This window comes from Canis aureus, chromosome 23, assembly GCF_053574225.1.
Source record: "Canis aureus isolate CA01 chromosome 23, VMU_Caureus_v.1.0, whole genome shotgun sequence".
Classification (NCBI taxonomy): domain Eukaryota; kingdom Metazoa; phylum Chordata; class Mammalia; order Carnivora; family Canidae; genus Canis; species Canis aureus.
In genome coordinates, this window is record NC_135633.1 from 23,873,104 (window position 1) to 23,886,709 (window position 13,606).

The 13,606-nt window shown below is 38.0% G+C and overlaps 1 protein-coding gene across 1 annotated transcript; it reads right to left on the reverse strand.

Moving 5' to 3' along the window:
* Positions 1-9,444: 9,444 nt before the first annotated feature.
* LOC144294803 (olfactory receptor 51L1) lies at positions 9,445-11,194 on the reverse strand. Its single transcript, XM_077866760.1, has one exon. The coding sequence runs from the start codon at positions 10,694-10,696 to the stop codon at positions 9,734-9,736; it is 963 nt and encodes a 320-aa protein (XP_077722886.1). The 5' UTR covers positions 10,697-11,194; the 3' UTR covers positions 9,445-9,733.
* Between the last annotated feature and the right edge of the window lie 2,412 nt (positions 11,195-13,606).

Consider the following 13,606-nt stretch of genomic DNA (forward strand, 5'->3'; position numbering starts at 1 on the left):
GATATCAGTACATGAATTCCCATCATGTGCACTATCTACATCTGGAGATAAATTTACAATGGCATCCCATTCCAGAGCTCTTCTGAGCAGCCTTTGAAGATGATACTCTGGTTCACTTTTGGGGAATGACATTCTATACCTCTAACTTAATCTTCAAACTGTGAATTCACATGAACGATGGCCAGTCTTACCTCTTGACTTATCCTTCTACTTCCTGGATTCTTCAAATATATTAGATATTAATCTCTTGCCTATTTTTCTCTCTTCAGAAGCCTTCCTTAGGCATACCTGAGTCCTCAGGTATAGACAGCCATTCACCATGCCACAGATTTGCTGGGTTCTAGCCTGTCAGGCCTAGGGACTCTGTTACAGGTAGAGAAAGCCACTGAACATGGACATAAGAGAAGAATAAAAATCACAATGGCAGATAGCTCTTCAAGAAAGCATAGATGTCCTGAGCAAGGCATTCATTTCTCCTTCAGCAACTCCAGAGCCAAGATAACATGTTTGCTTTCAGCATCTTTGACTCTATCCAGCTAGGTACTTTATCCACACTACACTTCTCGGCTTTAACTTCTCTAAATTCCATTGCTCCTCTTGACTAACCAACCCCTCAGGACCATTTTTGTTGTTGTTGTTTATGTAAATCTCAGAGAGGATAAATGCCACTGGAGATTTTACCCTGCTCAGAGAAAGAAGATGATTATGTGAAATTCCCAAACTGAGAGTACAGATTTGAAGCAACTGAACAGTGCTCCTGGGATCATCTGATGGAGAAAAACAGTGGATTTAGTCAGAATAATGTACTATAAAAAAGACTGTGCACTGAATAGCCAAAGACAGCAGTTATCTAGCTATTGAATGTTGGTAAAATTATAGTAGTCTCCCCTTACCTGTGGTTTCCAAAAGAAAATATTAGCAAATCTAATCCAGTGATTGCATGCAGACGTGCACACACACACGTACACATACACACACACTATGATTCTTTTGAATTTTTATGATAATACATAATACTAAATAATTTTAGTTTACTAAAATTTTTTACATAATACTAAATATTTACATAATACTAAATATTAAATTTAGTCAAATACTTTTTTCTTCATTAGTCTGGAAAAACAAATGACTTCCTCCTTTTTCTGTGTTTAATTCAAACATCAAGGTTGTTTTTTTTTTTTAAGATTTAAAAAAATTTTTTTGAGAGAGAGCATGAGAGAAAAAGAGATAGAGCACAAGGAGGGAGGCAAAGGCAGAGGTAGAGGGAGAAGCAGGGTGCCCGATGCAGGGTTCAATTCCAGGACCCTGAGATCCTGACCTGAGCTGAAGCAGACCCTTAACTGACTGAGCCACCCAGGTACCCCCAAAGTTGTTTTATATGCAAAAATCACCCAATGTAATTCACTATATGTGATATAGTGAAAATAGCGTATATAGAAAATAAATACAGTAAATATGTATCATAGTGAAGATGTTATATATAATTTAATGAATATAAGATTCATGAAATATATTGAATAAAAGGGAAAATCACTTGAAAATCTAGATTGATGAAGAAAAGATATTTGACTAAATTTAATATTGATTATTTTAATAAAACATATTAAACTAAAAAAATGAGAACTTTCTCGATCTGATTTTTAAAACAACAATAAATTTGATGTCCAGTTTCTTCTGGTTCCTCATGTGAGAAGCCCAGAGTCACCACTCTGTCCTAAGAATTAGGAAAAAATAGACTGAAAATCAACATCTCTTCTTGAATCCATGAGAGAGGAGAGGACACAGAGCAAATTACCCCCACCAAGAATGGCGAGACTGGGAATACAGGGAATTCCTCTACTCTTACAGAGTAGAGGCTCACAAGAAAGATAGCTTCAGAAACCATAACTAAGGTAGAAAAATCAGAACTAAATTAAAAGGTTGCTGGAGGCTCAGTGTGGACAAGTCTGGGAGTTAAAAACCATAGGAGCACCCAACAATGGCAGGGAATTTGGGATAAAATAATCTAAATGATATTTGCCTCCAAGAGCTTTTCAAAGCTCCCACAGAAACATGAGAGAAAAATATTCTCATGCTCCAAGCAGGTAGAGGGGAAAAGGAAACATTTTTGAACTATATCATGACACTCTGTTCCTTTTGAACTATATCATGACACTCTGTTCCTTTTAATAAGGGAAACTAGTCAACCAGAGCCTAACCTGCTAGGATTTTTTAGCACCTGACCAACCTTGGGAAAGAAGACTACCCAACTCCAACCCCCTCTAGCTTTCCATGTGGGAGAAGAAAACACCCAACTCCAGTCCATCCTAGTCATCCTATTTCATCTGAGGGGGGAGAATTAAAACAAATAAAACAAAACTGAGAAACACTTGTGAAGTTCAAATTCCAGGGAATAGCCTCACAGAAAGACTGAAATTTAATCATAGGACTATAGGATACTTCCCCTCCCCCATATCTTACCACATATTAATAAAGGCCCATTTAGAGCAGTTCCTTTTACCTGGGATATCATGTCCAGCTGTGGGAGTGGAGAAGAACATGCTAAAAGGCTGAAAATACAATTTGAAGAAATTGAGCAAGCATCAGAATTAGGCATGACAGGGATGGTGGAATTATCAGACCAGGAACTTAAAACCCCTATGATAATCAATATGCTAAAGGCGCTAATGGATAGGGACACCTGGGTTGCTCAGTAGTTGAGCATCTGCCTTTGACTCTGGGCATGATTCTGGAGTTCCGGGATCTAATCCCACATCTGGCTCCCTGCTTGGAGCCTGCTTCTCCCTCTGCCTGTGTCTGCCTCTCTCTGTGTCTCTCATGAATAAATAAATAAAATCTTTTTTAAAAAATAAATAAAAAATTAGTAAAAAAGGCTCTAATGGATAAAGTAGAAAATATGCAAGAACAAATTGGAAAGATAAGCAGAGAAATGGAAATACTAAGAAAGAACCAAAAGGAAATGCTATAGATCAAAAGCACTGTGACACGAAAATAGATGACTTGAAGTGCTTCTTAGTACACCAGACATGGCCGAAACTAGTAGAAGATAATATAAGAGAAAACGTACAAGACCTCGGCTATGGTGATGACTTTTTAAAGATGAGATCAAAATTAAAAATCCATGAAAGAAATATTTGACAAATTGAACTTTATTGAAATTGAAATTTTCTGCTTTATGAAAGATAGTGTCCAGAGAATGAGAAGCCACAGACAGAGAGAATATTTGCAAAGATGCATCTGGTAAAGAACTGATAGCCAACAATATAAAAAACTCTTAAAATGCAACAATAAGAAAACAAACAACCCAATTAGAAAATGAGGCAAGACCTCAAGAGACAGCTCATCAAGTAAGATATGCAGATGGCAAATAAGTATATGTGACATGCTCTACATCATGTTATCAGGGAAATTAAAATTAAAATAACAATTAGATACCACTACACATCTATAAGAAAGGCCAAAATCTGGAATGCTGACAACAGCAAATGTTGCCAAGGATATGAAGCAATAAGAACTATCATTCACTGCCATTGAAAATGCAAAATGGTATAGCCACTTTGGAAGACATTAGCAGTTTCTTATAAAACTAAATATTCTCTTACCATACAATCCAACAATCATGCTCTTTGGTATTTACCCAAATAAGTTTAATATTATGTCCATACAAAACCCGCACACAGATTTTACAGCAACTTTATTAATTGCCAAAACTTTGGAACCAACTAAGATGTCCTTCAGTAGGTGAACAGACAAATATTCTTTTTTTTTTCACTTCAATTTTTTATTTTTATTTCTTTTTTTACATATTTTTTAATAGGAGTTCAATTTGCCAACATATACCATAACACCCAGTGCTCATCCCATCAAGTGCCCCCCTCAGTGCCTGTCACTCAGTCACTCCCACCTCCCACCCACCTCCCTTTCCACCACCACTTGTTCGTTTCCCAGAGTTAGGAGTCTCTCATGGTCTGTCTCCCTTTCTGATATTTCCCACTCATTTTTCCCCTTTCCCTTTATTCCTTTTCACTATTTTTTATATTCCCCAAATGAATGAGAACATATAATGTTTGTCCTTCTCTGATTCACTTATTTCACTCAGCATCATACCCTCCAGTTCCATCCACGTCGAAGCAAATGGTGGGTATTTCTTGTTTCTAATGGCTGAGTAATATTCCATTGTATACATAGACCACATCTTCTTTATCCATTCATCTTTCGATGGACACCGAGGTTCCTTCCACATTTTGGCTATTGTGGACATTGCTGCTAGAAACATCGGGGTGCAGGTGTCCTGGCGTTTCACTGCATCTGTATTTTGGGGGTAAATCCCCAGCAGTGAAATTGCTGGGTCGTAGGGCAGGCCTATTTTTAACCCTTTGAGGAACCTCCACACAGTTTTCCAGAGTGGCTGCATCAGTTCGCATTCCCACCAACAGTGCAAGAGGGTTCCCCTTTCTCCGCATCCTCTCCAACATTTGTGGTTTCCTGCCTTGTTAATTTTCCCCCATTTTCACTGGTGTGAGGTGATATCTCATTGTGGTTTTGATTTGTATTTCCCTGATGGCCAGTGATGTGGAGCATTTTCTCATGTGCATGTTGGCCGTGTCTGTGTCTTCCTCTGTGAGATTTCTGTTCATGTCTTTTGCTCATTTCATGACTGGATTGTTTGTTTCTTTGGTGTTGAGTTTAATAAGTTCTTTATAGATCTTGGATACTAGCCCTTTATCTGATAGGTCATTTGCAAATATCTTCTCCCATTCTGTAGGTTGTCTTTTAGTTTTGTTGACTGTTTCTTTTGCTGTGCAGAAGCTTCTTATCTTGACGAAGTCCCAATAGTTCTTTTTTGCTTTTGTTTCTCTTGCCTTCATGATGTATCTTGCAAGAAGTTGCTGTGGCCAAGTTCAAAAAGGGTGTTGCCTGTGTTCTTCTCTAGGATTTTGATGGAATCTTGTCTCACATTTAGATCTTTCATCTATTTTGAGTTTATCTTTGTGTATGGTGTAAGAGAATGGTCTAGTTTCATTCTTCCATGTGGATGTCCAATTTTCTCAGCACCATTTATTGGAGAGACTGTCTTTTTTCCAGTGGATAGTCTTTCCTGCTTTGTTGGATATTAGTAAATCATAAAGTTGAGGGACCACTTCTGGATTCTCTATTCTGTTCCATTGATCTATGTGTCTGTTTTTGTGCCAGTACCACACTGTCTTGATGACCACAGCTTTGTAGTACAACCTGAAATCTGGCATTATGATGCCCCCAGCTATGGTTTTCTTTTTTAATATTCCCTGGCTATTCGGGGTCTTTTCTGATTCCATACAAATCTTAAGATGATTTGTTCCAACAGTCTGAAGAAAGTACATGGTATTTTGATAGGGATTGCATTAAATGTGTAAATTGGCAAGGAAGAAGTCAAACTCTCCCTCTTTGCAGATGACATGATACTATATATAGGAAACCCAAAAGACTCCACCCCAAGATTGCTAGAACTTATACAGCAATTCGGCAGTGTGGCAGGATACAAAACCAATGCCCAGAATTCAGTGGCATTTCTATACACTAACAATGAGACTGAAGAAAGAGAAATTAAGGAGTCTATCCCATTTACAATTGCACCCAAAAGCATAAGATACCTAGGAATAATCCTAACCAAAGAGGTAAAGGATCTATACCCTAAAAACTACAGAACACTTCTGAAAGAAATTGAGGAAGACACAAAGAGATGGAAAAATATTCCATGCTTATGGATTGGAAGAATTAATATTGTGAAAATGTCAATGCTACCCAGGGCAATTTACACATTTAATGCAATCCCTATCAAAATACCATGGACTTTCTTAAGAGAGTTGGAACAAATCATCTTAAGGTTTGTGTGGAATCAGAAAAGACCCCGAATAGCCAGGGGAATATTAAAAAAGAAAACCATAGCTGGGGGCATCACAATGCCAGATTTCAGGTTGTACTAAAAAGCTGTGGTCATCAAGACAGTATCGTACTGGCACAAAAACAGACAAATATTCTATGGTAAATCCAGACAAGTGACAATTCAGCATTTAAAATAAATCAGCTATATAGAAAATTAATAATAAGAAAAGTTAAAATTAATAATATAGGAAGCTAATATTTGGAAAAATTAATATAGAAAGGTAATAATTAAATAAAATCAATAATACAGGAAAGGAAAACATTATTTTTCTGCTTTTGTGACTTCTTTTGATGTCTCTGAGTCCAGAGGTCTTCTGGTTCAATATTTACATAGAATACACCTCACCTCTTCTGGCAGAGTAGATTAGGTATTCCAAAATCCACAGGTCAAAACCTAATGATTTTTGTAACCCAAATAACAGAGGCTAGGAGAAACAGTAGAGGCTGACTTTTTAAGAAATTATAATTTGAATAAGGTAATTTGACCTAATGCCATTTAAATCTTTGACACAAGTAAGCTTAATAAGCAGCAAGAATTTCGTCCCCTGTATATATGAAATTCCTATTCTCAACCTAGCCACATGAGAGCCTCCACAACCCTTTTCTGTCTTTGGTTACACACAATACTAGAAAGTATAGGAATAAGAATTATTATCCTTCTCCTAGGCTCATACACAGACTTTGGCCTTTTCTTAAAACTTAGAATAAAAAATCATGGCTCTCTTCTCTATATTGTTCCATCTTCCTGCAAAAGGATGTTTTTGTGAGAATCTCATTTCATCTTTCATCTTTGTCAAAGGTTTTCTGGAACTTCTCATCTCAGGGTTCTCTAAGAAAGAAGACTTCAAGGTAAAATTTATTATGCAATATACTTCCGGTGGAGAGTCCTTGGGGTAAGCATTCTAAAATGAAAAGGGATAAAGTCAGATTGCCAGAAGGACAAACTGAGCTGTGAGTCAGGTCTGATGCCAGTTTTGGTGAATACCACAGAAAGTTCTCCAGTTAAAATTGCCCAAATGAATTGTTTTACATTAGATTGAGCCAAAAGCCAAATAATAATAATAATAGTAATAATAATAATAATATTAATAATAATGAGGCCCTTTATGCCTTCTAGCTCAGTGATTGGTTAGGTCATGACCTTGGGCGAGACTCTTGTCTGCAGCTGAGGGAATCTTTGAAGGGACTGAAAGTCAAAGGCTCTGTACTGACACACTTCCAGCAGCTGAGGCTACAAATCCTATACTGAAGTGAGATCTGGGCATGCTCATGTCATTACAACTCATTTCAGAACCATGTCTCTTTTGAGGTAATGTTTGGGCAAGTCTCAAGTTTCTACTGAGATGGAGGTATATTCTAGCACATGCTCTTTCTATAGTCTTTCTCTTTCTTCATGCCACCTCCTCCTCCTAGAATACCTTGCCCAGTGGTGTGCTGGTAAATGCTTAACAATCAACTCTCTAGGAAAAAATTTTAAAGCCCTGGTATGTAGTGTTTGCTTATTTCTGTTGTGTAAATATTCCCATTATGACCAATCTCAAACTACCAGTGTTTTATAGAACATAGATTTGGAACAAGATATTGCACAATTGGCATTCATAAGCCAAAGAAGCTAGCTTCAGCACACCACTTTCTTTCATACTTAGTCTAGCTGGCAGGAATGAATTTGACCTACAAGGCACAGCCAAAGTGTAATTACTTCAATCCCAATCTTAAATAACAATATTGTACTATTTACTTATTTCAATGATAGCATCTGTTATCTTTACTAATCCATTTATATGTGTCTCTACTATTAAGCATTAATTATTTAACATTAAGACTATTCATTCTGTATTTTATATATCCACAGTGTTGAAAGCAGTAAGTGCTACAAGAGGTATTTCATGTTTCTTTGTATATTTTTCTTGGATGAGTGAATAGGCCATATCATTTACACTTACAACTATTTTATGAGTACTTATGATGTTTGGACAAGGCCAGCCCCAGGGTGCTGTATTAGTGTAGCTGTCATGACCTCATGCTCAAAAACTTTTCAGTACACCTAAGAAGAAAGTGAATATATATTAAATAATAAAATATCACCAATGAAAGCATATGTGTAAATCATCTTAGTGAAGAAGAAAAATAACAGGTTATTGGCAATAAAGAAATTGATAAAGATTATATTGAAGATCTATACAGATATGTAGAATAAGAGAACATTTTATTAAAAGATAAGGATATTTACTTTGCACAGTTCCCAACCCAGTCACTGATGAAGGCATGAAATTCTGTGCTATTGAATAGGGAATCTACACATTTGCCTAGGTATTTAGACTGTCAGGCTTTCTAGAGCAACTCCCATATGTCTGCCTCAGTATTGGTTATAAATTGAAGAAGCTGATAGATCTAAGGTGGCTAGGGGAGAAAAGACACACCATTGTGCAATGGTGAAGTTAAAACAGTCGGTAGCCAACAGTCACAGTAGAAGTTCAAAGTCTTGTAAAGAACTCAAATTCTAGGGGATCCCTGGGTGGCACAGCGGTTTAGCGCCTGCCTTTGGCCCAGGGCGCAATCCTGGAGACCCAGAATCGAATCCTACGTCGGGCTCCCCGCATGGAGCCTACTTCTCCCTCTGCCTGTGTCTCTGCCTCTCTCTCTCTGTGACTATCATGAATAACTAAATAAAAACTTAAAAAAAAAAAAAGAACTCAAATTCTAGGACATCTGAGTGGCTCAGCTGGTTAAGCAGCCTGCCTTCAGCTCAGGTCATGATTCCTGAGTCTTGGGATTGAGCCCCACCTTGGGTTCCCTGCTCAGTGGGGAGTCTGCTTCTTCCTCTCCCTCTGCCTGCTGCTCTGCCTGCTTGTGCGCTCTCTCATGTTCTCTTTCTCTGTGTGTGTGTGTGTCAAATAATAAATAAATACAATCTTAAAAAAAAAAAAGAACTCAAACTCCAAACCTGCCCCAAGAAGTCAGAAATCTTTTCTTTTATAAAAAAAGATTTTATTTATTTATTTATTTATTTATTTATTTATTTATTTATTTATTTTTGAGAGACACACACAGAGAGAGACAGAGAGAGAGAGAGAGAGAGAGAGAGACATAGGCAGAGGGAGAAACAGGCTCCATGCAGGAAGGTGTATGCAGGACTCGATCCTGGGATTCTAGGATCACGCCCTGAGCTGAATGCAAACGCTCAACTAATGAGCCACCCTGGCATCCTCAGGATCTCTTCATAAAAATATGACCTTTTGTCATGAGAGACACAATATGAGCAAATGAGAGACAGATTGATTTCTGGATCATCAATGTGAGAAATTATATAAACAGTTGTATTTTATGAAGAAAGTTATTGCTATTATTGGAATTCATATTAATAATATAATAACATCAACAAATAACATCCAAAGTAATTTTTTTTAAGATTTTATTTATTTATTCATGAAAGACACAGAGAGAGGGAGAAGCAGGCTCCAATGCAGGGAGCCTGATGTGGGACTCAATCCTGGGTCTCCAGGATCACACCCTGGGCCAAAGGGGGCGCTAAACCACTGAGCCACCCGGGCTGCTCAAAAGTAATATTTTTTGACACACATTGTCTTTTATAAGTCTCATAATTATTTTGGGGATAGAAAAGAACATACCACAATTTGGCTATGAAAAATGTGAATCTCCTAAGAGTTGTTAATGAACTGAGATCACATATGTAGGAAGTAAAAGAATTATAAATTTAAGCAGATGATCAAGTCCCAAATATTTTACTTCTCATCTACTCAGACAGCTGCCTCGAGATTTTTCAGTGGGAAAACCTGAGGAAAGAGGTTATTTAAAGTCTCCTCCCTAGTCTTAACTTGTGGAAAATTCTTATACGAATCTGCTTTGTCCTGACACTGTAGACAATAGGGTTAAGTACTGGGGGGAAAAGCAAGTAAATATCAGCCATGATGATGTGAACTATGGGAGACAGATGTTTCCCAAAGCGATGGACCATTGACACCCCAATAACTGGCACAAAGAAAATGAGCACCACGCAGATATGGGACACACATGTGTTGAGTGCCTTTAGCCGCTCTTCATGAGATGCTATGCCCAGCACAGCATTCAAAATCAGGACATAAGAAAGAAGTATGAAGACTGAATCCATGCCCAGTGTGGTGATGACTACACACAGTCCATAGACACTGCTGATCCTGGCATCTGAACAGGACAATTTAAGAACGTCTTGGTGCAAACAGAAGGCATGGGAAAGGGCATTGACATGGCAGTAGTGATAATGTCTCAGTAGCAAAGGTGTAGGAAGTACAACTCCCATGCTTCTTAGCAAGCAGGCCAAGCCAATCTTGCCTATTACACTGTTGTTAAGGATGGTGGTGTAGTGCAGTGGACGGCAGATAGCAACAAAACGATCGAAGGCCATGGCCAATAGCACCGAAGACTCCAGGAATGTGAATGTGTGGATGAAGAAGAGCTGAGCATAGCAAGCACTTGCCTGGATCTCTCTAGCATCCAGCCATAACACAGCAAGCATGGTGGGAAGTGTGGACATGGACATGCCTAGGTCAGTCAGTGCCAAGATGGAAAGAAAGTAATACATGGGCTGGTGGAGTGAGGACTCTATCCAGATGACAGAGAGGATGGTGACATTACCAATAAATGCTACCAAGTATGCAAGACAGAAAGGGATTGAGAACCAAGAATGAACACACTCCAACCCAGGAAATCCCTTCAGAATAAATATGGGCTCCAGAGTGTTATTGTTATTCCAGACCACCATGGTGACCCTTGGCATATAGTGAAGAATGTTTTCTGTTTTCCCTTTTTATCCCTCAAAGTTATCCCTTGTGAACATAAGCAGTGCAATCAGGATACAGTATATCTTTCCTCCAACCTCACAGAGAAAGGAAGGAGGTACCTCTTATGGTTCTTATATGAGAAACAGTTCCCAGTAGCAAAGAGCACTAACTTCCAGAACAAAAAGTGTGTACCACACAAATCTGGTCATCTCTGACAATAATGCTGATGAATTTGCACTGAGGACACTAAAAATTGAAGCAACAGAAGAGTAGATAAAGAAATATTTACCAAACCTTATACAAATTAAAACAGAGAAAAGTCTGAATAAATGTCTATGGATTTGCATAAGTTTCCTGTTAGTGATGCTCTTGAGTTCATCATTTGTGGCTTCTGGGCTATCTCTTAATTCATAATTGGGCTATTGCCAAGGACTCAACATAATTTCCCTTCATATTTGCTTTCATTCAACACTTTACCATATTTTAAAATTGAGAATATTTAATATTTTAATAATAAAAAATAAATAACACGTTATATTAAAAGGGGACATGTAAAAGAGTAAAGTCCATAATCCTGGCACACTTGCATATTTTTTAGCTTTTTAATATAGCTGTTCTTCCTTAATTCAAATTCCTCACAGTAGGAAGAAAATACATATTATGATAAATATATTGAAAGACCACAATGTAACTATTAAACTCTTTCTATATGCCTTCCCACAAAATAAAACAATATATTTAAATCAGATATTTGTTGGTAATAATGAGTAATACCTACTTCATTTCTGTTGATCTTTTCTTGCATTTTTTTCTTCTCAAAATTATGTTTATAATCTCATTTTTTAAAACACTCAAACTAAATATTAAATATTTTCCCAATTTTATGATCCATTTGCACATCCATGAATCCTTAGCAATACCGGAGATGTAATCTTTAACATCCATCATCAATGCCTCTTAGAAACAACCAAATTCTTTGTCCCTTTGCAAAATAAAATTCTAATATCTGGTTTTACTTTCCCTGAGCAATCTTCACTGTGTTAGCCTCCACTGATGCTGGCCTTGCTATTCCTGGGGCTGATGGCATTGGGTACAGCAGCTAAGCCCTATGGGGTTCTCTGCCCCTTCAGTTCTCTGCTTCCTTATTTTAGCCTTGTCTAATGCCATTGACTATCCTTGAGAAAATTCTTCATGTACCCCATCCTTTTTTTCCTCTCTCTCTTTATAAAGAGAAAGAGAGAGAGAGAGAAGGAGAGAGAACGTACATGAGAAGCTAGGGGGAGGAACAGAGGGAGAGGGAGAGAGGGAGAGAGAAAATCCTAAGCAGGCTCCTTGCCCAGTGCTGAACCTGACTTAGGGCTCAGTCTCATGACTCTGAGATCATGACCAGAGCCGAAATCAAGAGTCATAGGCTTAAACAACTGAGTCACCTGAGTGCCCTTACTTACCCCATCCCTTAAAGACAGATATCTCTGCTGCAACATCTCAGGATCTCCCTCATCCTTCCTTGTAGACTCTTATTCTCTGGACTCTTAAAATTCTATACAGATTTCAGGTCCAGCCTGAAGTGAAGATCTTTCTAAATGTAGCCCCAGATTGGTCCATTGGCTCCATTTGTCCAGCACTAACCTTTTATTGCCTCTATTTAATTTTTTTAAAAATTCTTTTTAGGCCTCAAATTTTAACCTCTTGATGGATTTTTATGTGCATTTTATAGTGTAAACACTGAAAGTCCTCAGCCTGAACAATTTATAATTCCAAAGAAAACTTTGGCTTGGCATCTACAAGCTGGGGAACAAAAGGAAATACCAAGCCATCCTCTTCCTGCAGTAGGACAGACTTGCCATTTTCTCCTTTTTCTCCCAGATCTAGGCATCCCATATGTCTAGGAGGGAGACACCTCCCTGGTCCTCTTCTTAAGCCCCAAGTGGTCCAAACCGAGCTTTCACTGGGGCCCTTGTCTTAGAGAAAGCAGGCTGCATCTACCAGGTAGACTACCAGTTCCATGCATTTCTCTTTCTTTACCTCCAAGCAACATTTTTCTCTCTAGTCTACTGAAGTCCATAGCTGACTTTCTTTTTCCTCTTTTCACTCAGAAAACTTTTTTTAAAATTTCTGTTCTAAATCTCAGCTCATGAAAACACTCTAGGCATTAGCACTGAAGTGTATAGCACACATGGGCATGTGCACACACGCACACATCTACTCCCATACACACAAAAAGAGACTGTATGGTGGCCACAAAAGTAGTTTACTTTACTCTATGTCAGGAAATCATCCTATGTTTTCTCTTCACTTTATTTTTTTAATTCTTAGAGAAGTTGCAGAAAATAAAGTGGATCACTGGTATTTTCATATGCCTTTCTCTGTGATCTGAGCCCTCTAAACACAGGCTGCAAGGTTTAGAAAACTTCAGTTGCAGGCCTGTGCATGTATTTAAAGCTGGAACAGATGGGAGTATCCCTATTTGTGCTCTTTCTCATCCTTCTCTCTCATTGAGCATGCCATGGCTTTCACTTTTTTTTTTTTCAGTCCCTATATGGTTGTCCTTTCTCTGTCATTTTCTTATGACTCTATTTCTGTTATTAACAATGATTCTTTGGGGTTCTTGACTTATTTGAACACAATTTAGTCACAGTAAATTGAAAAAGAAATAGTCATAAGAGGGGGAGACTGATATCAAGACATTTCAAGGGCAAAGCATGAAGACTTGCATTACACACTCACCTATTCCAAGTAATTAAGGGAGAGGCACTGAGGGTGAGAACCCAGCCTCTCTGGGGTCTTGCTTGGGGTCTTCAAAACTGTCTTTTCCTCACTGACCAGCCTATCTTAAAATCATTGAAAGAAGATATTATGATATGTCATACATTTCAAATTGTCTACCTCTAAAGAAAATGACACTC

Bases quoted from the DNA above. Each gene is read 5' to 3' on its own strand.
- LOC144294803 (XM_077866760.1), bottom strand. From the start codon at position 10,696: ATGCCAAGGGTCACCATGGTGGTCTGGAATAACAATAACACTCTGGAG.